Here is a 27,766-nt window from a genome sequence, read left to right as displayed (position 1 = left end):
AAAGTTCAGCAGTAAACCCTAATCTGCAAGTCCGAAATTAATTATTGAGTCAATTATAATTGGTCATTATTGGCGATATGAATGATTAATTGCCTTTGATATTGAGCAGTACACAACAGTTATAATAAAGAAGCTAATGTTTACATATGTATTTACACCATCGAATTTCGTTTCCTTACAAATACATGCATATGACAATGGAAACAACAAAAGGTCCGATTCTTGAGTTTGTTCGTTAGTAACTTTTATGATCGAAAACCTTGTTTTTTTCCTCTGTATGCGTATGTAGTGTTTTGTGAAGTGATATGAAAGAATTACATACCCATATATTTCACCCGAACTCTATAATCATAAACACATACATACATATACGCGAAATATAAAAATATATGATATACATACACTACTCGTAAAATTCGAAGATCCGTAATAAAGTCTATAGACCTTGTCGATTGTTGAATTTATCCATATAATCAATCAAACGATTATTTGGCTTTAATGAGGTACCTTTGGTCTCTTGTACATTCACTCACATCATCCCATTGAGTCACCAACAGCTCATTAAGGTATCCTAACACGCATAGGGCATTTCGAAGAATTTCCACCTCCTTCGTTCCGCTATCAAATAGTAAATGCTTCCATAACTCAGTAGCAAGGTCACAAAATCAATATTTTTGTTCTCATAGCTGCTGATGACTTTAGTTTTAAGGTTAAGATCTTTAGCGACTTAATATACTCTACTAATTCGTACTCAAATTGAGCCCTCTACTTTTCTTTCTCCTATTTCTCAAGTTGGGCGATATTAGGAAAACTTCATTAGACTAGACTGCAGCCGAGTTTACAACTTGACTACAAATCATCCAACAGCTAAGGTTCGCGATCTTCAGAAATTGCAATGGCCTTCCTTTGATATTTTTCGGGTTGGGATGCTGTGTTGTTTCAAATTAAAATATTTGTCATAAATCGTAAAATATTTATATACATATGTGTATGCTTTATTTCGTATTCCTATGTCTTTGAACTCTTATCACATTATTACAAGAATCATACTCGCAAATATGTGCAAACACATTTGTGCTTTTAAATCTGACATCAACAGAAAGGCAAAAACAAAAAATGTAAACAAATCTGCCCTTGAACTGTTGCAAAAATTGTTTTTACGTTAAACCTACCACAAGGAAATTGTCGGTATGATTTAAAATTATTTTTTAATATTTTCGGGTTTAGAGCTTCAGTAGTTCACAATATACGCTAGGTCGAAGAGATATGTGCTAGGGCAGTGATCCAGCAGATTTAGTATAAGTAGCCATTTCCAATGGAATACCAAGTTAAATGAGTAAAGAGACAGTGAATAAAAACCATAACTGTTGGTGATGTTGTAACTGTTATCTAGACCCCACTTGGAGAAAAAAACATAATAAACGAGCTGTTTCGACGGAATCGGACCATAGATATTAAGGTGTTAGATGGTTGGGGTTTTGCTGGACATGATGCGAAAGACGCGTTGCACGCTGGGCATACAGATTTCCAATATGCTAGGTTCTAGGCTGGATAAATAGTAGGTTAAACTACTACAGTTGCACGAGGATCACGCTTATTTTGAAACGTAACTGTCTTCGAAGTCCCTACATTAAATTACAGTTGAACTTCCATAACTCGAACATCTCTAACTCAAAGTTCTCCATAACTCGAACCGTTGAGTTGGCAATAGAAGTAAAATTTGATACAAATTACCATCTGTAACTCGGAATTATCTCTAACTCGAAGTTATTTTGTGGATTATGATGATTTTGATGACTGATGATGTTAGGGAAGTTCAACTGTATTACTGTATTAATTTTATTATTATTTTAGTTCACTGTTTTATATTGATTACTCTTCAGCTAGCGGAGATCTTTGCAATCTATCTAAAACAAAAATTTACAATCAAAACATACTATTTTTATTAAAAAAATTAAATTCTTAATTAAATATTTTATTTGTTCACACAAGTGTTAATTATAGTTCTTGAAAATTGTGTGTCACTCTGTGTTTGTTTACTTTCTAACAGCTGATTGCATCTAGAGATGTAGCTCAGCTGCTCGATACATAACGAATGATGCACATAAATCGTGTGCTTAAACTAACCTTAAAAAAATGAAGATTGGTGCTCAATCATTAAATAAAAACTAATTTAAGATAACAATTCACAATTTGTTACAAACAAACTAAAAACCCTATTTGTATTTAAAATAAACTTTTCTTTTAAAATCGTATCGAAAAGTTATCGATAAAACGTTTATTATCGAAACGGGACTCAAGCAAATCGTCGTAAATTTCTTTTCACTGGAGAATGATGCAAAAACTTCTTTGTTTCAAACAAATTTTTGTACAAAAACTCAAGCAAGCAAGCAATAGAATAAGCAAAAAATGTGAACATATTTGTGTAATGTGTAAGTAGAATGTCATAATTTATTATAAGGTCACTTTACATTGGAGCTGTGCTTCAAAATTGTAATTACGAAAGTGTTGCTAAAAAAATTTGCTCAACCACACTGAAATGTTCAAGTTTTGAAGAATATACCTATGTGTAAATAAACAAATTGAAAATGGATGTGCTTTGCAATGAAATTGGTATAAACATACAGCATTTGTGTGAAACCCCTGTATCTGGTCGTTATCAATTGATTTGCGATAAGCAATGGTTACAAACGTTAGAAACGCGTCGCAAAATCGCTCCATTCAATGTATGGCAAAAACTTGATAGACGCGCACATCCAAGTGATCCCTTAGATCATCCATGGACGAAGATTTTATTGCAAACTTATTTAAAGAAACCAAATGTAAAAGTATTCCCTCTACAATGGCAAAATGGCGAAGGAGGAGGCATAGAACCAGCTGTAGAGGCTGAGAGCAACAATCCACTCACATATTCTCAAGCAATGTGCTATGTAACCAATACAAATTTCAAAAATCTTTGGGAGGCTGCATACAAACGTTATCCAGGCGCTAACGTTAAGTATGCCAAATCATCGACACCAGCTGGTAGAACATTAAGCCCTCCTTCGGCTTGCAGTCTTGTTTCTTATGATGTAGTGTTGAAAGAATTGATACAACGTGTATACAATTGTCCTGTCATACATTGCCAGCAAGATCGGTTAATTGCGGATCAAGCATGCGAAAGCAATAACGGAGTTATGTTCACAGAGGACGCTAATGGTAAGAGGAATTTATTTGAATAATTAATATATTTTGGACACTGTTATATATATGTTTAACATTTTTAAAGGTACTGATCGTCATGCGAATATAATGCCAGCACTCATCACCATAGAGACTTCAACTCGTTTTTGCGTATTATTTTATCCTCCCGCCATTGTTACAAGTCTTTACGATTGCATAACTTATTCACCATCTATATTGGGTAAATCCTACAACAAGTCGCTCTTTATTATCTATCAGATAATACAGCTTTCGAAGGCGCTACAAACGGCTGGACTTTTCTTGGGTGATATACGTCTGCATGATATAATGGTGCGTGAAAATCTGTGGATACAAGTACTACCACGTCTAGAGTCTTGCATATTACGACCAAATCTGGCAGAACGTGGTGTCACATCACCAAGCGAAACTGCGCACGGTGTGGATGGCGAGAATTCCGTGGCTTTAGAAGAACATGAAAATGGTAGTTATATTTGTGGTGGCATTGCCGAAGATGGCGACGACGACACTGTTGATTGCTCCAGCAATACCAAATTCGATTTGCAATTCGCTTATGATTTGGAGCAGTTTACGTTGCGCGAATACTGTGAAATGTGGTGCAATGGACAACTTTCTAATTATGATTATCTAACGATATTGAATAATGCTGCCGGTCGCGGAGTTAATAACCCGGCCTATCATCACATAATGCCATGGGTAACTGATTTTACCGCACGCAATGGTCTGAATTGGCGTGATTTAAGCAAAAGCAAATATCGATTGAACAAAGGTGATGTACATTTGGATTTAATGTTTTCACATACCACCCATCAAGGCGTAAATGGTGTAGGAAGTGCCGCAAGCAGTCAGATACCGCATCATGTGTCAGATTTTCTTTCCGAAATCACCTACTTTGTTTATATGGCACGACGCACACCGCAAGAGGTGCTCTGCCAACACGTGCGTCCCATTTGGGTGCCTGCCGAATATCCCGTGTCCATACAACGCTTGCAACAATGGACACCGGACGAATGTATACCTGAGTTCTACTCCGATCCAATGATTTTCAAGAGTATACACGAAGACTTGCCAGACCTGGAGTTGCCTGCTTGGGCGTCATGCCCTGAAGATTTCATTGCAAAACATCGGGAAGCTTTGGAGTCACAGTATGTTAGTGAGAGGCTACAACACTGGATTGATCTCAATTTTGGGTAATATATGACATAAATTATATATTTCTGTATTTAATACAATTTCATTTATAATACCAACATAATAGCTACAAATTAACCGGCAAGGCTGCTGTCAAATCAAAGAATGTATGTCTGAGTTTGGTGGATCAACATAAAGAGCTCTGCCAACGTGGTATTGTGCAACTGTTTACCACACCACATCCCGCCAAACGTTTTCCGTCACCATGGTTTAATAAAACACCACCACGTCTCAATCAATTCTATACTGCGCCGCATTCACCACGTTCCGCCAACTCTACACTGCGCGCCAACGAATCAAGACGTCTTGCCAAAAGCACAGAGAATCTAAATGTTAGTGGTGCAACCACTACGCTTCCAACAGAGCTCGCTGCAGCCACAACTTCGTTACGTCGTTCGGGTGCTTCGTCATCCTCACCGCGTATGTCCTTACGCGTAAATAACACAACAAGCGATGCTCTGTCGTCAAATTCAAATTTCTACCCCAGCACCAATTTCATTGACTTGCCAAAAGATTACAATCCATGTGCGCTCCTCCAATCGCTCGAAACAATTGAAACATTCTTCGCACGCACTTTTCCCAAACAGAAGCCAGCATCGAACACTTTGGAAAAGATCATACACAGTGATATGCTGTTCGATGCACACTCCTCGGAAAACTCATTTACCAACCGTCTTTTCCTCGATGATAATCCGAATGCTAGCATACCGACCATAACACAAAATAAGCAGAAACCAAAAAGTCTACTGGCACCAAGCCCAACCTACCTAAAGAAGCGTTCAATGCAACAGCTGCTACACGAGAACCGCGAACGTGAGCTCCAAATATTGGGCTGCCTCATTGTAGAGCTGTTTGCCATGCAGCGTCTGCGCGCAATGCTCATGAACGGCGTGAATGCAAGCAACGAAGAACGTCTCGCCGCGTGTCGCACTGTGGCCAGCTTACACCGTCATGACATACCGAAGTGTTTGCGTTACACTGTCGGTTTGTTGTTGCAACCGCAGTGCGCCGTAGTGACCACTGACAAAGGACTGCCGGCGCCAACAGCCACCCAGCTACTCGAACCGATTTTCGCCAATCAATTGATACCGTTTCCATGTAATTTCTATGCGACATATGCGCTTATACGCGCCTTGCATCAATTCGATTTGAATTCCTCGCTACTCGAGTTGTGCACACACTTCAACTGCAATGGGCGTGAGTGCGCCAAATACACCGACATGGATCGCCAGCGTGTGTTATTTGAACGCAAAATAGCCGAGTGCAAAGTGATGTCGTGCTGTGTCTACATCGGTCGTTTGTTAGAGCCCATTGGGTATGAGCAATTTTCACCAGTCGAACTGCTGTTGCCGCACATTATTGATTTGCTGTTGGATGAGCAAACCTCCATATTGACTGCGTGGAATTTATTTGATTCCGTGGCACAAGCGCTCGGCATTGTCAATACACAAAAGTACCTGTTATTGCCCATAATGAAGCTGTACGATGTGGAGAGCTTTGAACGCGGCATGATTTCTGTGCGCACGCGCAGCATGGATGCGAGCAGTGCCACCGGCGGACAAGTGCGCTTCTCAATGAGCAGTTCGTTTAAGTCGCGTAAATCCGTTAAGCTGTACCATCATAGTTTTCTGTTGCATTTGATTGTGCGCTTCGGCTTGAAATGTTTTCTACATAATTTCATTGCGCCACTCATTGAGGCTGTTGGTGGTTACAAAGAACCGGAAGATGGTAACGGTTTCCATTATCATAGCTCCACGAATAATGGCGGCGGTGGCAGTCGTCGTACGAGTCGGAATTTAAATTACGCCTCGACAGAAGATGACATTTCGTTGACACTTATGTCAACAGAACGCACGGACCAAAGTGTAGATGATGCGACACTGCATGTTAAAGTACCTGGTAAGTAATGCTAGCAAACTACAAGTGAAATATAATAATTTTTGTGATTTCTCTTTTCATTCTCCACAGCAACAAAACAGGAGGTTGAGGACGTTTTCAGTTTTGATGATGATGCCAACTCGGATCACATATCAAATTCTGGAACAAGTGAAAATAAATCGCTCGACTCTTTTGACATGCGTCCTGCACCAGCCGAAGAAGCTAAAGAGGATTACAACCAAAGCGAAACAGCATCGGAAAACTTAGCAATTTCCGAAATCATCTACGGTACAAAAATGTCAAGCGCATCATTGGAAGATGCCGATAAGTTATCCCTGCACAGTCAATGCGCAACTGATTCACCCACCGCACAACTGGGCGCCAAATCGCCCACAATTGAAATACCTGCCAGCGCAATCAGGCGTAGTTATCAATTAAACACCATCGACTGTGACATTGGTTCACGCAAAAGTATCGATTCATTCGAGATTATAACACAAGCAGTGGAAGAGGAGCAAAAGCAATTGAAATCGCAGCAAAATGCTGCCGACAAAGTGCAGCTGCAGGCAGAGCATAAGGAGTCCAAGTCGGAAGAGGAAAGTGAAATGCAAAAACAAGTTGCGCTGGACTCTTTGCAAGCATCGGTAATTTCGAAAATGTCCGAAGCCAAAGCAGCGCAAAATAATCGCATCTCTGAAATGAGCGCTGGTAGCTTGATGTGGCTGGCACATCGTCTGGGACCAGCATTAACTTCGCGTTACATAACACGTAATTTGCTTAAAATGCTGTCGCTGTGCTATGTTGGTCAGGAGAATTTGCTACCCGAAACGCACGAGCAAGCTGAGTCGTGTAATTTGAATTACTTTTCCATGTCCGATGCGCATGTTGTGGGCGATCGCAGTGCAGCGCGTGTCTTGGACTGTCTGATGTCTATAGCGGGTATGTTGTGAATGCTCAATTGTTTTATTATTGTTTTTATACTATCGCAGCAAAGTTACTAAGAGAGTATTATAGTTGTGTAACGGTTGTTTGTATCTCATAAAACTCGAATAGGATTATATATATCAAAATGACCAATTTTTTTGTGGAAAAATTGTCGAAATCGGACTATAACCCCCCGGATATCGAACATGAAGAACTCAGTGCCTAAGGGTAATTTTTCACCGAAAATATCGGTAAATCTCTCAGATATTTTAATGTAATTCATAGGGAATCTATTTCTTCTAATAGTGTGGCTCTGTACCAAAAATGGTTAAAATCGGATAACAACTGCCCTAGCTCCCATATACCTAATTAAAGGTTTTTCTAAAATATGTTGGGCTTTATTCCGCATATATCGATTAATATATGGTATATCTTAGCAAAATTAAGTCAGGGTATAGTCTTGGATATAATATACCTTGGTGGTGAAAATTAGTGAAATGGGTTGAGGAATTATCTCAGCCCTCATACACTATATATGATGATTTTCGTTACTCTACTGGAATTTATGCCGAAATTATGTGTCTAAATTAGGTTATCTTTTAAAAAAATTACATCAGTAAATTACGAGAGTATAAAATGTTCGGTTACATCCGAACTTAGCCCTTCCTTACTAGTTATATATATATTTACTATAATTTCACAGCATTATTCGGCGAAGAAGTGATACTCATACAATACTTTCCACATATAAGCGAACTGATCGCTTTGGGCTCGAAACGTATAACCCCCAGTCTCGAAGGCGCTATTATAAGCACACTACAATTACTGAAATACCTGGTGCCTTGTATGATAGATGCCACTATAATGGAACACTTGAAGGTACTTGTGATATAAATGTACTTACATTTTTCTCACTCATTTTATTTATTCTTTAGGAAACAATACTCAAAAATATGCTATTGCCAATAGTACGTATATTGGGCTCGACACGTCTGCTCATGCCCAGCGGCTATTTGGGTCGTTCGGTTTTGGCTCGCAAATGGTTGGATGCAGTCTATACGCTCTGTGTGCGTATCGGTCCAGATATGTCTAAAGAGCATTTATGCCTACCGACGCTCAGACCGTTTTTCCTTATCTTCGACAAGGCTTTCGGTATACGCGAACAATTTGAAAATCAAACTTTGGGTCAACTCTCGATATCACCACCTGTAAGTTGCTTTGGAAATGATGACGGCGCGAATTCCAGACGTGAACGCGAAGAGATACGAGACGTGTTCAGTCCTGCGCTTGCGCACATCTCGTATTTGTCGTTCTTACGCTTTTTGGGCGAGGCCATAATGCAACGTACCATTTGTAATTTGGAATTTATCTTGACACTTTGCCATGAATTTGAGCAACCCGACTATAAATCGCTGCAAACCGCCAATAATAAGTCGCACAATGATACGGTGGACAGTCCATCAAAGTGTAATGATAATTTAACGGCACCAGAGTTGTCGGTGGCCAATAGTTTTGGCACAAACGTAATTGGCAATCGTCTAGAGGTGGTCAGTGGTGGTGGTGGTACGTGCAATCAATCGCAACAAGAAGTTGGTCCCATGGAGGTTTTAGATATGGTCGCATACAAATTTGAGCACGTACCGACAGTGCGACATTTGAAGGGCAATTGGTTGGCTTATTGGCGGCATGAAATCAGTCGTTCGGATAAGGATACCATGTTGAATTTAAAACAAATCAAATTACAATCCTTCGTGGGACACACCAATTCAGTGCGTTCGATTTTGGCATTAGACAATGAGAACAGTTTCATTTCGGCTTCCAAGGTAAGTGAGCCTAATTTGTATTTTATTTTAAACCACTTTTTATTTCATTATCATTATCATGCGCCTATCATTTCATCAAAAATTTCGTATTTCTGAAAAAAAAAAAATTGGACAAGCAAATCCGCCTCAATTTGTAAAAAAAAAATTATATTGATTTGTCTAATTCAAATCAATATTTAATTTATGATGTTCGTCTTGATATTATCTGTAATTGGAGGGTTCTACAACTTCCAAATCTCCTCTATATGCTTTTATGTCATATATGTCATATATGCGATATATATGCAGAAATAACGGTCCCTACTGAAAAGTGACCTTTTTAGAAAAAAATTAATCCCTATATAAAGTACGTAATCTTTTTTGATTGTTCTGTCGTAACTCAAAGTACAAAAAAATCGAACCGTTCACAGTTTTAGGGAAATGTTGTCGAGTTGACAATCCTCGACTGTATATAAATTCGGATCAACTTCGGTCGGTGGAAATCGAATGAACTTGCCCGTTTGACCCATTTTACATATTTGAGCGAAATATGTAAAACCGTAAACTAAAAATTTTTATTATTTGAAAATTTTTTTAAAATATTTTTATGGGATTTTCGAAAACCCATGGTTCGTCAAATTAAAGTACACAATAAACAATGCGTTTACATTACTCTTCTCGCTTTTACTAAATATTTAGTACCTGACTGAGTAAGAGAATTTTTATTTTCTCATACGAAAAGTTTATTTTTATTATTTTATAATTTCGTTAAAAACTTAAAGTGCATTGAAAAACATTAAACATTCATTAACAAAAAAAAATACATCAAATACACAAAACATCACTGTAAATATAAACAACAAAAAACGTTGGTGTGTAAAAGAAAAGAGGAGAGTGTGAAACGTGGAAAATATATGCAAACTTTTTCAGGATAAAACCGTTAAATTATGGTCCTTACGTAGCGAAGGCGACGGACGCAAAACGACCTCCTGTCAATTCACCTACACAGCACACAAGAAATCCATACACTCACTCGCTTTCCTAGAAGCCTCACGCCATGTGGTCTCCTGTGATTCCGGTGTGCACATCTGGGATCCATTCATCGGACGTCCATTGGGTGTGCTCGATGCGCCCAAACACAATCCCATAACAGTTGTTAAAGCACTGCCCTCACCGAGTCCACTGATTATGGCCGGTACCGCTGAATCGTCGGTGAAAATAATCGATACACGTTTCATGCAATATGTGAACGAGTGGCGTGTGAGCAACGCGGCCACACAAGGCAATGCTACAGTGCGTTGTCTAACGGTTGCACCATCGGGCAATTGGCTTGCCGTCGGACTCTCCTCGGGCAGTATTGTTATGTTGGATACGCGTACGGGTTGCATTTTGAATGCTTGGCGCCCCATGGAATGCGATTTGTTGCAGTTAGCGGCGCCTAATGATCAGCAATTGATTAGCTCCGCATTGGATCACAGTTTGGCAGTTTGGCATGCAACAGATGGCATATTGCACTATCAGCTCAAGTAAGTTTATTACAATTACAATGGAATATATATAATTAAACGATTTTTTTATACTTGTAGACCACCCGCCGAGCCAGCACACTTCCTACAAACCATCGATTCTGAGTTGATTTACGCAACCACAGGCAATCGTGTCGGTATTTATGCGGACATTGGCAGTTCGCATGCCGCACACACAGTGACGAAATTGCGCACAGAAACATTTCGTGGTGTGCTCACTTCGTTGGCGGTTTTGCCATTGAATCGCACCTTTTTAGCCGGCAATGAAAGTGGCAATATTGTGCTTTTATGTTAGTTCGTAAATGTTTTCAAAGCGTACAAATTAACCAAACAAACAAAAAAAAATCAAAATTATTCGCACTTTATGGCAATGGTAGTACTCATTAGTATTTGTTCGTATATTATTTAAGCGTGATTTTTTTCTCCCAAAGAATACTAAATTAATTTCTGTATTGCACAGTTGTACACTTAAATGATGCCTCTCCATACAAATGTTACAAAATAATTGATAATTGATAATGATTTGACGAGTTTTTGTGTAAACATTCCAATTATTTAACTTTAATAAGCGAAAGTTATACATTCAAACTCTTTAGGCTATTAAGTATAAGCAGATCATATAGTATACGTTTAATATTGTATTTTAATCGATAACCGAAAGACAAGTAATATACATATACAAACACAAATAAATATAAATTTAAAATAAACTCATTGCAAAAGCATTTTGAACAATTTTGTTAATACAGTTGAACTTTCATAACTCGAAGTTTTTTTTTTTTTTTGTAGATTATGGTGATTCGAGTTAGGGAAGTTCAGCTGTATATTTTTAGCCACATTCGATTCGACAAACTTTTGAGAATTGCGAGTAGAACCGATGTGTTGATTGATGACCTTTGGTTTCTTTTTTGTTATTACATGTAAATTTTGTACCATGAAAACATAGCGAGAGTAGCGTTTTTGGCGAATCGAAGGCGGCTTTTTTTAGTTCGATCGAAGTTAATATGCGTTCAACCTTCTCAAATAACATTTTATATACATTTTGGTTTGGAATAAGTGAAAATTTTAAAAATAGTAGTCTAAACTTTGTAGAACTCTCCATTAGGTAGATAACGTCAAGATGAACATCAAAAATTTGTTGTTGTGCGGTAAACGACTTCAGAATAAGTGACATTCATTCAAGAAAATAACAAAGCTCGTACATTAAGAGAATTGAGAACAAAACGTATTTCCCTGTTACTCCATTAAGGGGTTAGGAGTAGTCAGAGACTCGAAAAAAATTAAATATTTATTTCAGTAATTTTCTATTAATTCTATTAAATGGTGTTATTTTACAAAAGTAATAATATGGCATGTTTTGACTTGAAGTCACGAAAATTAAAAAAAATGTAATTTCCAAAGTTAGAGCTTTTTGTGTTGACCCAGTTCCAAAAAAAAGTCCTTGCGGGGACAATTAGAAGTCCTTGTAGATTCATCTAAAATCAATCGGATAAAAAAAAATAGTTTTATAAATTGTTTTTTTTTTCAAAAATTAGAAAATGGAAAGGAAGGAAAAAAGTAATTTCTTCCAGATTTTCGGGAAAAAATCTACAATTATTTGGTCTTAAAAAATCGAAATTAAAAAAAAAAAGAAAAAGCTTCGGTCAGGTCCAGGATTATTATCTATTCTAAAAGCTGTATAAATTTTATAAAAATCTACGGAGCGGTTTTCGACTTACAGTTATCACCAGTTCAAAAAACATAGTTTTGAAAAAAAAAACGCATTTAAAGTTTCAACCGAGCGTTTTGGAGTGCCCGAGCGAACTTTGTTATTTGTCGTATATCGCGAAAAATAATTATCGGATCAACTTCAAATTCTCAGAGAACCACCATGCAAAAAATAATGATTTTTTGAAAATTCTGACTACCCCCAACCCCTTAATCAAGTTAATAAATCGCTTTTCATTTGAACTGTAGGATCACCCTATCAAATATTTACAAATACATTTTAGATCTTTTCTTCCTCAATGAGTTTCGCAGTAAAACATAGGTATGTACATATGTATGTATATATTTTTATATGAATGTATATATATATATATATATATATATATACGTACGAGGAACAAGTTCTTCGATGTTCCTGCAAGTGACTGCAGCCAGTGAAGAGCTTATATTTTTTTATTTTATTTTTTTTTTGCTTAAGTCACTTAAAATCTCATATATGGTCATACAGCGGAAAAGTAAGATGATCAACAGCTGCAATACAAAGGAAGCAACAGCAACAACGACTTGCAAATATATTTATAAAATGCATTGAAAGGGTTCGGTTTGCAGTTGCTTGGCGCTCATGTGGACTAACTATATATACATATGCATATGCATACATACATATATTTATGATAGTCTCATTGGAGGATCAACCGCAGAGGCAAAGCTGTTGACTTAAACATGCAAGCCTTTTGTTTCACTCTTGTCGCTTGTGTCTTCGCCACTGTCAGCATCATTTCGTACACTTCTTATTTTTATATTATTTTTTTATGAAATTGATTACGGAATATTTTTACACATGGCCCATATGTATGTTGTCCGTATGTATGTATTTGCCTGCATGCATGCACTTTCTCTGGAATTCTTACACAATACTTCTGTTAACCTGTTACTCTTAGGATTTGCAGAGGACAATAGTGCGTCTAAATTTTGTGACCCACTCACCACAAATCAAGTAAAGTAGTTAGTTGGTTAGTAATAAGTACGCGCTGCCCAATCTTCAAGGCATTCTCAAAGTCATCATCACCCAGTATGAGTAGCACTTTTGGGGGCTGATGGTGCAGTTGCTGCAGGAGAAGTCTTAAATGCTGCCCTCTATATAAAAATATGTATGTATGTAAATATGTTTGTGAACATTAGTGCTTCGTCGTTTTAAATACATATGTAAGTACGCAATTCAATTTTTGCGTGGAGCAGTGTTTTTGTTACGCCTCCTTCGCCTTGACTTCTTGTAATCTACTTAATCTCAATATAAAGGAATTGTTTGTTTTTGTTTTTGTCATGCCATCAAGACTTGCCCGTTTAAAGGTAGTAGTAGTCCGAAATCCGTGCAAGTTGATTAATATGGTTTCTTTTTTGACCTCTTGTGGTGACATGTAGCAGTGCATCAAAAACGCATAGTCAACAGGCTAACAAATTTGAATATTTTTGAAGAGAAACACGATCTTTGGTTAGGCCACTAACTGTCTTTCGACGCACCTAGACCTTTGGGAGGAGAATTGTGACACTATTATATCCCCAATGAACCACCCTGTGGTTTTGATTTCGCGATCTTCCAATTTGTCAATATTTTATAACGGCACAATTTGATAAAAATTCCGAAAGAATGAAAAAATCCCAAAAAAATACTGTACAAATTGAAGTGGTCTCTGTCTCGGCAATTTCCCTTCAATGTTGCTGTTATTGTGCTAGCGGCATAAAACATGCCTCAAACAATATTGACGTAGAAGCGACTGTCGTAGAAACGGACCTCTTCATTGACGTTAAATACGTTGTATGCGGAAAGAATTCGAAGCCCCCAATTCAATATATTCTGTAATTTTTTCATTCTTAAATCTTAATCGTAAATAGTATGATACAATTGCCCTAATGAAAGAACACTTTCTTCGTCTTCAAAGGTCGTGCTGTTGAAAGGTGCGTCCAAGTTAGCAAAAATCCATCTTTGGGTTTGTAAATAATTGTATTCTTAGTAAAATTATCTAGGACAATGAAAAGTTCATCTTGAATGTCTAATATGAATTGCAAAAAAATCGGTACAAGCGCTCTTATGTTGGATTAAATTAATGCTTCTTTATCATAATATAAGCCCTTCTAGAGCTCCGAAAAGTGGATTTTTAAGAATTTAAAGCTTATTTGTTAAATAATTTTATGAAAATTTATTTTGAAAAAATATTTAAAGCAAAAACTAACTATAATACTACTCGAATTACTAAATATCACTGAAGTAATTTTTCTTAATTATTTATTTTTATTTATACATACGTAAATTAATATTAACAACAATATTGCAATTTAAATAATTATATTTACATGCATTACAAAAATTAGTTACAGACAGCCAAAATTGCTTACAACAAAATTGACATAAAACTTTTCCACCATTGTACCAAACAGATCGCATGAGAAAATATTTCACTCACAACAATATTGCGATGACGCTGAAGAGAGAAAAAATCGCATGATGGAATTTGGGGAATCTGAAAATTTCAAAGAATTGTTGCATGATATGCCATTTATACCAGGGCAACATGGTCAACAGCAACGAGTATCCCAGCGCATGTCGCAGTGAGCCACTACGAACAGTTGTACGAATATGTGTATAAGAAGTGTGTGGAATTTCAAGTCTCTACATGCTGGCGCATGAATGAATGAATGAATGTCATGGCACGCAAAGGAATGTGAACGCAGACAGACACAACACGCATTAAAGGTAAGTGTTATTGGACCGGTATATGTACGTTGATGGTGTTGGCTTTGTGACGCGTTGTTGTTGCGTGTAAATTTTATTGCTGTGTATAACTATAAATGTGATTGCAATGTACGTATGCATGTCTCATGAAACATAAGATAACAAATTTTATTGCATGCGAAAGATTCAGTGGTTTTGCACGCCAGCAATGCGATGTAAAAAAAAAACTTGTATTTTAACAAATATATAAAAAGAAAAAAAAAATTAAAAATTAAATTGCATCGGCCGGGAATCGAACCCGGGCCGCCCGCGTGGCAGGCGAGCATTCTACCACTGAACCACCGATGCTTACATCTCTATACTCGTTCTTTGTTTACTTGTAACACACGTTTGACATTTGCCAATTCCCATGCTGAAATTCACCATCCTATTTACACACATATAAGCAGTGCATAGTCAAGTTGCTCACCACACAGTTTTGCAGCCAATGTAAATATGAAAAGCAGCCCAATGCTCTCGTCATACAAACATTAGCTGTAATAGGGTGGGCGAGAAAACGCAAAGTTTGTTCTAAACAGAAAATGTGTTTTCATTAATTAAAACTTTCTTCTTTTTTATTGTTAAAAAAAATATATTTCATATTATTTTTTATATTTTACATAAACGACTGCATACAACAAATTATATACGCAGTTACAAACGAGAATTTTCAAGCGAAAAACAATTAATATTATGTAATTTTTAGACAATATTTTCTATATTTTTTTCTTAAAAAAAATTTAAGTGGACATTTTTTTTCAATTTTTTAAAATTTAAATTCCGGTACAAAAAAAATTTGCTTGACCACCCTACTGTGTGCACCGACGCGTACACACATAAGCATATATATGCAAGCTGCGCTGCCGGCATGTTGGCGGCAGAAAAAGCAGCGAGTTGCCTACATAGTGATTTTGGGGGCCTAGTACCAAACGATTAAATTCAGTTTAACAATTCACGGACAATTTGCGCTGCACCGCTGTTAATTGAGTGGCTGTGTGTGTTTGCTGTCGACGACGATTTTAACAAGTAGACGTTAAATAAATAAAGATACTTACTTGTTGCAGTTTTTTTTGCTATAAATTTAAATTACCAAGCCCATTCTTTTTTAATAATTTAATATTTTGTTTAATTTAAATATAATTTTAATACAATTATTTACATTTATCTATGCATACACGTATATACGTTTTCACTTTTATTCATAGCACTGGCCGCAGTATTGTGCCATAGTAGAGTGGTCTACGTTGGCCATTCATTCGTTTATACTTATTGCCATCCATAAGCGCATACGTTGCGAATAAAGAACCACCATACACACACTCGTGCTGCAGATTTTCTTCTGGGCGTGTACGAGCCAAAGCGTGTGTTGTGTACACATTGGTGAACAACACACATGATAATTCTAATATATTTCTTTTGCTCTCGCATCTAACAACTTTCTATTGGATTCTCTATGCGGATAGCGTGTTGTGTTGTCGCGCTATTCTTCCTGTCAGCTTGGTAAGAATGTTTGTTGTCGTATCTGCGATGCGACAGCGAAAAAGCAGCCGGCAGCTCGAGATAAACCAGCTAGACAAACAAGCACACATCCCTCCCTCTACGTTTTGGTCCAACACGCCATTCTCGTGGGTTTATCCATAGATAGCCTTTTAATTTCAAAGAAGAAGAATCGCTCCAATGATATCTACTAAGTCATTCGGAGCATTTGAGCCTATTTCGGACGCAAATGGTAGACAATGGCATCTACTAGCTCATCCGAAGCGTTTAGGCCGCAAAAATACCTGAAACACAACGGTGCTACCGCTTTTACCCGCTGGAGAATCTGGTGCGTGTGCTAAGTGGCCTAAACGCTCCAGACGAGCTAGTGGATGCCACTGGCTACCGTTTGCGACCGAAAGCGCAATCCTAGCGTCGTCAGGAGCCCAAAAATACCTGAAAAACAACGGGGTACCTACCGTTTTCACCCGCTGGAGTATCCGGCGCGTGCGCCAGGTGGCCTAAACGCTTCGGATGACCTAGTGGATACCACTGGCTACCATTTGCGACCGAAAGCGCCATCATAGCGTTGCCAGGAGCCCAAAAATACCTGAAAAAAACGGGGTACATACCGTTTTCACCCGCTGGAGGATGGGACGCATCCGCTAGGTGGCCTAAACGCTCCAGACTGGAGCTAGCAGATGCCACTGGCTACCATTTGCGTCCGAAAACGCCATCTTAGCGTCGTCAGGAGCCCAAAAATACCTGAAAAACAACAGGGTACCTACCGTTTTCACCCGCTGGAGCATCCGGCGCGTACGCTAGGTGGCCTAAACGCTTCGTACGACCTAGTGGATGCCACTGGCTACCATTTGCGACTGAAAACGCCATCCTAGCGCCACCAGGAGCGCAAAAATACCTGAAAAATGACGGGAATACCGTTTTCACCCGCTGGAGCATCCGGCGCGTGCGCCAGGTGGCCTAAACGCTTCGGACGAGCTAGCGGATGTCGCTGGCTACCGTTTGCGACCGAAAGCGCCATCCTAGCAACGCCAGGAGCGCAAAAATACCTGAAAAACAACGGGAATACCATTTTCACCCGCTGGAGTATCCGGCGCGTGCGCTTCGGACGAGCTAGCGGATGTCGCTGGTAACCGTTTGCGACCGAAAGCGCAATCCTAGCGTCGTCAGGAGCCCAAAAATACCTGAAAAACAACGGGAATACCGTTTTCACCCGCTGGAGTATCCGGCGCGTGCGCCAGGTGGCCTAAACGCTTCGGATGACCTAGTGGATACCACTGGCTACCATTTGCGACCGAAAGCGCCATCATAGCGTTGCCAGGAGCCCAAAAATACCTGAAAAAAAACGGGCTACATACCGTTTTCACCCGCTGGAGGATGGGACGCATCCGCTAGGTGGCCTAAACGCTCCAGACTGGAGCTAGCAGATGCCACTGGCTACCATTTGCGTCCGAAAACGCCATCTTAGCGTCGTCAGGAGCCCAAAAATACCTGAAAAACAACAGGGTACCTACCGTTTTCACCCGCTGGAGCATCCGGCGCGTACGCTAGGTGGCCTAAACGCTTCGTACGACCTAGTGGATGCCACTGGCTACCATTTGCGACTGAAAACGCCATCCTAGCGCCACCAGGAGCGCAAAAATACCTGAAAAATGACGGGAATACCGTTTTCACCCGCTGGAGCATCCGGCGCGTGCGCCCGGTGGCCTAAACGCTTCGGATGACCTAGTGGATGTCACTGGCTACCAGGAGCGCAAAAATACCTGAAAAACAACAGGGGTACCTACCGTTTTCACCCGCTGGAGCATCCGGCGCGTGCGCTAGGTGGCCTAAACGCTCCTGACGAGCTAGCAGATGCCACTGGCTTCCATTTGCGACCGAAAGCGCCATCATAGCGTTGCCAGGAGCCCAAAAATACCTGAAAAACAACGGGGTACATACCGTTTTCACCCGCTGGAGGATGGGACGCATCCGCTAGGTGGCCTAAACGCTCCAGACTGGGGCTAGCAGATGCCACTGGCTACCATTTGCGACCGAAAACGCCATCCTAGCGTCACCAGGAGCGCGAAAATACCTGAAAAACAACAGGGGTACCTACCGTTTTCACCCGCTGGAGCATCGGGCGCGTACGCTAGGTGGCCTAAACGCTCCGGACGAGCTAGTGGATGCCACTGGCTACCATTTGCGACCGAAAGCGCCATCCTAGCGACGCCTGGACCCCAAAAATACCTGAAAAACAACAGGGGTACCTACCGTTTTCACCCGCTGGAGCATCCGGCGCGTGCGCTAGGTGGCCTAAACGCTCCTGACGAGCTAGCAGATGCCACTGGCTTCCATTTGCGACCGAAAGCGCCATCATAGCGTTGCCAGGAGCCCAAAAATACCTGAAAAACAACGGGGTACATACCGTTTTCACCCGCTGGAGGATGGGACGCATCCGCTAGGTGGCCTAAACGCTCCAGACTGGGGCTAGCAGATGCCACTGGCTACCATTTGCGACCGAAAACGCCATCCTAGCGTCACCAGGAGCGCGAAAATACCTGAAAAACAACAGGGGTACCTACCGTTTTTACCCGCTGGAGCATCCGGCGCGTGCGCTAGGTGGCCTAAACGCTCAGGACGAGCTAGTCAATGCCACTGGCTACCATTTGCGACTGAAAACGCCATCCTAGCGCCACCAGGAGCGCAAAAATACCTGAAAAACAACAGGGGTACCTACCGTTTTCACCCGCTGGAGCATCCGGCGCGTACGCTAGGTGGCCTAAACGCTCCGGACGAGCTAGTCAATGCCACTGGCTACCATTTGCGACTGAAAACGCCATCCTAGCGTCACCAGGAGCGCGAAAATACCTGAAAAACAACAGGGGTACCTACCGTTTTCACCCGCTGGAGCATCGGGCGCGTGCGCTAGGTGGCCTAAACGCTCAGGACGAGCTAGTCAATGCCACTGGCTACCATTTGCGACTGAAAACGCCATCCTAGCGCCACCAGGAGCGCAAAAATACCTGAAAAACAACAGGGGTACCTACCGTTTTCACCCGCTGGAGCATCCGGCGCGTACGCTAGGTGGCCTAAACGCTCCGGACGAGCTAGTCAATGCCACTGGCTACCATTTGCGACTGAAAACGCCATCCTAGCGTCACCAGGAGCGCGAAAATACCTGAAAAACAACGGGAATACCGTTTTCACCCGCTTGAGCGTCCGGCGCGTGCGCTAGGTGGCCTAAACGCTTCGTACGACCTAGTGGATGCCACTGGCTAACATTTGCGACCATCGCCATCCTAGCGTCGTCAATAGCGCAAAAATACCTGAAAAACAACGGGAATACCGTTTTCACCCGCTGGAGCATCCGGCGCGTGCGCTAGGTGGCCTAAATGCTTCGGACGAGCTAGTGGATGCCACTGGCTAACATTTGCGACCATCGCCATCCTAGCGTCGTCAGGAGCGCAAAAATACCTGAAAAACAACGGGAATACCGTTTTCACCCGCTGGAGCATCGGGCGCGTGCGCCAGGTGGCCTAAACGCTTCGGATGACCTAGTGGATACCACTGGCTACCATTTGCGACCGAAAGCGCCATCATAGCGTTGCCAGGAGCCCAAAAATACCTGAAAAACAACGGGGTACCTACCGTTTTCATCCGCTGGAGCATCCGGCGCGTACGCTAGGTGGCCTAAACGCTTCGTACGACCTCGTGGATGCCACTGGCTAACATTTGCGACCATCGCCATCCTAGCGTCGTCAATAGCGCAAAAATACCTGAAAAACAACGGGAATACCGTTTTCACCCGCTGGAGCATCCGGCGCGTGCGCTAGGTGGCCTAAACGCTCCGGACGAGCTATTGGATGCCACTGGCTTCCATTTGCGACCGAAAACGCCATCATAGCGTTGCCAGGAGCCCAAAAATACCTGAAAAACAACGGGGTACCTACCGTTTTCATCCGCTGGAGCATCCGGCGCGTACGCTAGGTGGCCTAAACGCTTCGTACGACCTCGTGGATGCCACTGGCTAACATTTGCGACCATCGCCATCCTAGCGTCGTCAATAGCGCAAAAATACCTGAAAAACAACGGGAATACCGTTTTCACCCGCTGGAGCATCCGGCGCGTGCGCTAGGTGGCCTAAACGCTTCGGATGACCTAGTGGATGTCACTGGCTACCATTTGCGACTGAAAACGCCATCCTAGCGCCACCAGGAGCGCAAAAATACCTGAAAAACAACAGGGGTACCTACCGTTTTCACCCGCTGGAGCATCCGGCGCGTACGCTAGGTGGCCTAAATGCTTCGGAAGACCTAGTGGATGCCACTGGCAACCATTTGCGACTGAAAACGCCATTCTAGCGTCGCCAGAAGCCCAAAAATACCTGAAAAACCACGGGGGTGCCGTTTTCACCCGCTGGAGCATCCAGCGCGTACGCTAGGTGGCCTAAACGCTCCGGACGCCATCCTAGCATCGCCAGGAGCGCCAAAATACATGAAAAACCAGATGCGGGTGAAAACGATATTCCCGTTGTTTTTCAGGTATTTTTGGGCTCCTGACGACGCTAGGATGGCGTTTTCGGTCGCAAATGGAAGCCAGTGGCATCCAATAGCTCGTCCGGAGCGTTTAGGCCACCTAGCGCACGCGCCGGATGCTCCAGCGGGTGAAAACGGTATTCCCGTTGTTTTTCAGGTATTTTTGCGCTCCTGACGACGCTAGGATGGCGATGGTCGCAAATGTTAGCCAGTGGCATCCACTAGCTCGTCCGGAGCGTTTAGGCCACCTAGCGCACGCGGCGGATGCTCCAGCGGGTGAACACGGTATTCCCGTTGTTTTTCAGGTATTTTTGCGCTCCTGGCGTTGCTAGGATGGCGTTCTCGGTGACAAATGGTAGCCAGTGGCATCCACTAGGTCCTCCGGAGCGTTTAGGCCACCTAGCGCACGCGCCGGATGCTCCAGCGGGTGAAAACGGTAGATACCCCGTTGTTTTTCAGGAATTTTGGGGTCCTGGCGACGCTAGGATGGCGATTTCGGTCGCAAATGGAAGCCTATGGCATCTGCTCGTCCGGAGCGTTTAGGCCACCTAGCGGACGCGCCCGATGCTCCAGCGGGTGAAAACGGTATTCCCGTCGTTTTTCAGGTATTTTTGGGCTCCAGGCGTCGCTAGGATGGCGCTTTCGGTCGCAAATGGTAGCCAGTGGCATCCACTAGGTCCTCCGGAGCGTTTAAGCGGGTGAACACGGTATTCCCGTTGTTTTTCGGGTATTTTTGCGCTCCTGGTGTTGCTAGGATGCCGTTCTCGGTCGCAAATGGAAGCCAGCGGCATCTGCTAGCTCGTCCGGAGCGTTTAGGCCACCTAGCGGACGCGCCCAATGCTCCAGCGGGTGAAAACGGTATTCCCGTTGTGTTTCAGGTATTTTTGCGCTCCTGGCTTTGCTAGGATGGCGTTTTCAGTCGCAAATGGTTGCCAATGGCTTCCCCACCTATCGGACGCGCCGGATGCTCCAGCGGGTGAACACGGTATTCCCGTTGTTTTTCAGGTATTTTTGCGCTCCTGGCGTTGCTAGGATGGCGTTCTCGGTCGCAAATGGTAGCCAGTGGCATCTGCTAGCTCGTCAGGAGCGTTTAGGCCACCTAGCGCACGCGCCGGATGCTCCATCGGGTGAAAACGGTAGGTACCCCTGTTGTTTTTCAGGTATTTTTGGGCTCCCGGCGTCGCTAGGATGGCGCTTTCGGTCGCAAATGGTAGCCAGTGGCATCCACTAGGTCGTACGAAGCGTTTAGGCCAAATAGCGCACGCCCCAGATGCTCCAGGGTGAAAACGGTATTCCCGTTGTGTTTCAGGTATTTTTGCGCTCCTGGCGTTGCTAGGATGGCGTTTTCAGTCGCAAATGGTTGCCAATGGCTTCCACTAGGTCGTACGAAGCGTTTAGGCCACCTAGCGGACGCGCCGGATGCTCCAGCGGGTGAACACGGTATTCCCGTTGTTTTTCAGGTATTTTTGCGCTCCTGGAGTTGCTAGGATGGCGTCTGCTAGTGGCATCTGCTAGCTCGTCCGGACCGTTTAGGCCACCTAGCGCACGCGCCGGATGCTCCAGCGGGTGAAAACGGTAGGTACCCCTGTTGTGTTTCAGGTATTTTTGCGCTCCTGGCGTTGCTAGGATGGCGTTTTCAGTCGCAAATGGTAGCCAGTGGCATCCACTAGGTCCTCCGGAGCGTTTAGGCCACCTAGCGGACGCGCCGGATGCTCCAGCGGGTGAACACGGTATTCCCGTTGTTTTTCAGGTATTTTTGCGCTCCTGGCGTTGCTAGGATGGCGTCTGCTAGTGGCATCTGCTAGCTCGTCCGGAGCGTTTAGGCCACCTAGCGGACGCGCCCGATGCTCCAGCGGGTGAAAACGGTATTCCCGTTGTGTTTCAAGTATTTTTGCGCTCCTGGCGTTGCTAGGATGGCGTTTTCAGTCGCAAATGGTTGCCAAATGCTCCAGCGGGTAAAAACGGTAGGTACCCCTGTTGTTTTTCAGGTATTTTCGCGCTCCTGGTGACGCTAGGATGGCGTTTTCGGTCGCAAATGGTAGCCAGTGGCATCCGCTAGGTCCTCCGGAGCGTTTAGGCCACCTAGCGCACGCGGCGGATGCTCCAGCGGGTGAACACGGTATTCCCGTTGTTTTTCAGGTATTTTTGCGCTCCTGGCGTTGCTAGGATGGCGTTCTCGGTGACAAATGGTAGCCAGTGGCATCCACTAGGTCCTCCGGAGCGTTTAGGCCACCTAGCGCACGCGCCGTATGCTCCAGCGGGTGAAAACGGTAGATACCCCGTTGTTTTTCAAGAATTTTGGGGTCCTGGCGACGCTAGGATGGCGATTTCGGTCGCAAATGGAAGCCTATGGCATCTGCTCGTCCGGAGCGTTTAGGCCACCTAGCGGACGCGCCCGATGCTCCAGCGGGTGAAAACGGTATTCCCGTCGTTTTTCAGGTATTTTTGGGCTCCAGGCGTCGCTAGGATGGCGCTTTCGGTCGCAAATGGTAGCCAGTGGCATCCACTAGGTCCTCCGGAGCGTTTAAGCGGGTGAACACGGTATTCCCGTTGTTTTTCGGGTATTTTTGCGCTCCTGGTGTTGCTAGGATGCCGTTCTCGGTCGCAAATGGAAGCCAGCGGCATCTGCTAGCTCGTCCGGAGCGTTTAGGCCACCTAGCGGACGCGCCCAATGCTCCAGCGGGTGAAAACGGTATTCCCGTTGTGTTTCAGGTATTTTTGCGCTCCTGGCTTTGCTAGGATGGCGTTTTCAGTCGCAAATGGTTGCCAATGGCTTCCCCACCTATCGGACGCGCCGGATGCTCCAGCGGGTGAACACGGTATTCCCGTTGTTTTTCAGGTATTTTTGCGCTCCTGGCGTTGCTAGGATGGCGTTCTCGGTCGCAAATGGTAGCCAGTGGCATCTGCTAGCTCGTCAGGAGCGTTTAGGCCACCTAGCGCACGCGCCGGATGCTCCATCGGGTGAAAACGGTAGGTACCCCTGTTGTTTTTCAGGTATTTTTGGGCTCCCGGCGTCGCTAGGATGGCGCTTTCGGTCGCAAATGGTAGCCAGTGGCATCCACTAGGTCGTACGAAGCGTTTAGGCCAAATAGCGCACGCCCCAGATGCTCCAGGGTGAAAACGGTATTCCCGTTGTGTTTCAGGTATTTTTGCGCTCCTGGCGTTGCTAGGATGGCGTTTTCAGTCGCAAATGGTTGCCAATGGCTTCCACTAGGTCGTACGAAGCGTTTAGGCCACCTAGCGGACGCGCCGGATGCTCCAGCGGGTGAACACGGTATTCCCGTTGTTTTTCAGGTATTTTTGCGCTCCTGGAGTTGCTAGGATGGCGTCTGCTAGTGGCATCTGCTAGCTCGTCCGGACCGTTTAGGCCACCTAGCGCACGCGCCGGATGCTCCAGCGGGTGAAAACGGTAGGTACCCCTGTTGTGTTTCAGGTATTTTTGCGCTCCTGGCGTTGCTAGGATGGCGTTTTCAGTCGCAAATGGTAGCCAGTGGCATCCACTAGGTCCTCCGGAGCGTTTAGGCCACCTAGCGGACGCGCCGGATGCTCCAGCGGGTGAACACGGTATTCCCGTTGTTTTTCAGGTATTTTTGCGCTCCTGGCGTTGCTAGGATGGCGTCTGCTAGTGGCATCTGCTAGCTCGTCCGGAGCGTTTAGGCCACCTAGCGGACGCGCCCGATGCTCCAGCGGGTGAAAACGGTATTCCCGTTGTGTTTCAAGTATTTTTGCGCTCCTGGCGTTGCTAGGATGGCGTTTTCAGTCGCAAATGGTTGCCAATGGCTTCCACTAGGTCGTACGAAGCGTTTAGGCCACCTAGCGGACGCGCCGGATGCTCCAGCGGGTGAACACGGTATTCCCGTTGTTTTTCAGGTATTTTTGCGCTCCTGGCGTTGCTAGGATGGCGTCTGCTAGTGGCATCTGCTAGCTCGTCCGGAGCGTTTAGGCCACCTAGCGGACGCGCCCGATGCTCCAGCGGGTGAAAACGGTATTCCCGTTGTGTTTCAGGTATTTTTGCGCTCCTGGCGTTGCTAGGATGGCGTTTTCAGTCGCAAATGGTTGCCAATGGCTTCCACTAGGTCGTACGAAGCGTTTAGGCCACCTAGCGGACGCGCCCGATGCTCCAGCGGGTGAAAACGGTATTCCCGTTGTTTTTCAGGTACACTGAAGAGCAAAACTGGAACAATAATTACATAAATGAACTTTGATGCAATAAATTGCAAGCATATATATATTTTTGTAAAAAAAATGTTAATATATTATTTTCATACAGGTTTAAAATACACTATAACTAAAAAAAATTGACAAATTCACTCGTGAAACAAAAAAAAATAACAAAAATGTGGCAAAACTCCATTGTTCCACTTTTGCACCCATACAAAAAATTATATTTTTTCCATTAGTTTAGTAGTCCGTCCACAATCCTTTCACCTTTTTTAACGAATTCAGTCTTCGTGGCATGCTTTCATACAATTTTTGTACGAAATCTGGCGAAATTGAATACCACTCGTCCTCGACGCGCTCCCAAAGCTCCTGCATGCCTTTTGGTGGATTCGGGTAATTTGCCAGTTGCCGTTTCAAATAACTCCATAAGTTCTCTATGGGGTTCATATCTGGGCTCTGCGCAGGCCACCTCATTGTTGAAAAACTTTGCGATTTCAACCAATTTTGCACTAATTTCGAAGAGTGTTTAGGATCATTGTCCTGTTGGAATATAATCCTGTTCTCCCGTAAGCGAACCATATCCATAGCAATCGGCAAATTTGTTTTTAAAATGTCCAAATATTGTTCCTTTTTCATCTTTCCATCGATTTTCACAATGGGTCCAACTCCATACTGCGTAATACACCCCCACATCATTAAACATCCACCTCCAAACTTTATAGTTTGCTTTACTTGATGGGGTTGAAGTGGTCCTGAGTTGTTTGACCAGTACCAAGAGCGGCCATCTGACTGGAATCGGTTAATTTTGGTCTCATCTGACCAAATTACCTTAAAGAAATTCAAAAACACTAAAGACTGCCCACAAATAATTAACATTTACAATTACTCGTTTCCAGTCATCACACGTCCAGTATTCGTGGCGTGCCAGGAAATCCTTTCGGGCTGAAACATTTTTTTTTGTCAATGCAGGTTTCTTCTTCTTCTCTTTCGCTTTGTAACCAGCATCTTTCAACGCGCGACGCAATGTCCAGACACTAACATTTTGCGTTAAAAGCGGTAGTCCTTGCTTTGGGGTAGTCAATTTGTTGGATATAAGAAGTCGTCCAACATGTCTAGCTTCACGAATTTGAATTTTTTTGGGTCTCCCGCCCTTATTGCATGTTAGCCTTTCCAGGTTGCTATTCTTTCCTATCCGCAAAACCGTTGTATGGCTGATTTTGAGCTCCTTGCCAATATCGCGGGCAGATTTCCCAGCAGAGAAATATCTTTCAACTTTTCTTTTAATTTCTTCACTTACACCACGCATTGTAAACGAATTTAACCGTAACACAATAAAGAAATACAAATTTCTGCCAGAAATTTCAATTTGAATATTAAATTGCAACGTTTACTTAGTGAGTGCAAAACTGGAACAATGTAGTTATGCCATACTTTTTATTTTTTTTTAGGCCTGCCACATAATTTCCTGCAATTTTTTTTAGTCACAGGGTAATTCAACCCACCTAAAAACGAAGATATTAAAAAAAATAATAAAACAAATAATCCTTCTATGAAATACAGTACATCAAAGTTCATTTATGTAATTATTGTTCCAGTTTTGCTCTTCAGTGTATTTTTGCGCTCCTGGCTTTGCTAGGATGGCGTTTTCGGTCGCAAATGGTTGCCAATGGCTTCCCCACCTATCGGACGCGCCGGATGCTCCAGCGGGTGAACACGGTATTCCCGTTGTTTTTCAGGTATTTTTGCGCTCCTGGCGTTGCTAGGATGGCGTTCTCGGTCGCAAATGGGAGCCAGTGGCATCTGCTAGCTCGTCCGGAGCGTTTAGGCCACCTAGCGTACGCGCCGGATGCTCCAGCGGGTGAAAACGGTAGGTACCCCTGTTGTTTTTCAGGTTTTTTTGGGCTCCAGGCGTCGCTAGGATGGCGCTTTCGGTCGCAAATGGTAGCCAGTGGCATCCACTAGGTCGTACGAAGCGTTTAGGCCAAATAGCGCACGCCCCAGATGCTCCAGCGGGTGAAAACGGTAGGTATCCCGTTGTTTTTCAGGTATTTTGGGGTCCTGGCGACGCTAGGATGGCGTTTTCGGTCGCAAATGGAAGCCAATGGCATCTGCTCGTCCGGAGCGTTTAGGCCACCTAGCGGACGCGCCCGATGCTCCAGCGGGTGAAAACGGTATTCCCGTTGTTTTTCAGGTATTTTTGTGCTCCTGGCGTTGCTAGGATGGCGTTCTCGGTCGCAAATGGAAGCCAGTGGCATCTGCTAGCTCGTCAGGAGCGTTTAGGCCACCTAGCGCACGCCCCGGATGCTCCAGCGGGTGAAAACGGTAGGTACCCCTGTTGTTATTCAGGTTTTTTTGGGCTCCAGGCGTCGCTAGGATGGCGCTTTCGGTCGCAAATGGTAGCCAGTGGCATCCACTAGGTCGTCCGAAGCGTTTAGGCCACCTAGCGGACGCGCCCGATGCTCCAGCGGGTGAAAACGGTATTCCCGTTGTGTTTCAGGTATTTGCCAATGGCTTCCACTAGGTCGTACGAAGCGTTTAGGCCACCTAGCGGACGCGCCGGATGCTCCAGCGGGTGAACACGGTATTCCCGTT

At 43.6% G+C, this 27,766-nt stretch overlaps 2 protein-coding genes and 1 non-coding gene across 4 annotated transcripts in view; 2 read left to right on the top strand and 1 right to left on the bottom strand.

Annotated features, from left to right (window-relative positions):
- The first annotated feature begins 2,099 nt into the window (after positions 1-2,099).
- Positions 2,100-14,806, top strand: LOC105219809 (WD repeat-containing protein 81). Of its 2 annotated transcripts, XM_011196130.3 has the most exons (8): positions 2,124-3,198; positions 3,269-4,391; positions 4,460-6,291; positions 6,361-7,209; positions 7,898-8,073; positions 8,130-9,017; positions 9,927-10,522; positions 10,583-11,232. In XM_011196130.3, exons 1-8 carry the CDS (start codon positions 2,589-2,591, stop codon positions 10,815-10,817), a joined length of 6,309 nt encoding a protein of 2,102 aa, XP_011194432.2. In that variant the 5' UTR covers positions 2,124-2,588; the 3' UTR covers positions 10,818-11,232. The 2 variants fall into 2 exon arrangements, with proteins under 2 accessions (XP_054083779.1, XP_011194432.2); XM_054227804.1 differs by lacking the exons at positions 9,927-10,522; positions 10,583-11,232 and adding an exon at positions 14,666-14,806 and having other exon boundaries at positions 2,100-3,198.
- Positions 14,807-14,844: 38 nt separating this feature from the next.
- Positions 14,845-27,766, top strand: part of LOC105219807 (serine-rich adhesin for platelets) — a 26,431-nt gene continuing 13,509 nt past the window's right edge. The window contains exon 1 of the mRNA XM_054227807.1: positions 14,845-14,981. The gene's annotated coding sequence lies outside the window, so the exon portion shown is untranslated. The remainder of the gene's footprint in view (positions 14,982-27,766) is intronic.
- Positions 15,238-15,308, bottom strand: Trnag-gcc (transfer RNA glycine (anticodon GCC)). Its single transcript has one exon. It is a non-coding gene; the product is annotated as a tRNA-Gly (tRNA).

Source organism: Zeugodacus cucurbitae, chromosome 3 (assembly GCF_028554725.1).
Source record: "Zeugodacus cucurbitae isolate PBARC_wt_2022May chromosome 3, idZeuCucr1.2, whole genome shotgun sequence".
NCBI lineage: Eukaryota > Metazoa > Arthropoda > Insecta > Diptera > Tephritidae > Zeugodacus > Zeugodacus cucurbitae.
Note: the sequence above shows the minus strand (reverse complement) of the source record. Positions and strands in the feature narration are given on the sequence as shown.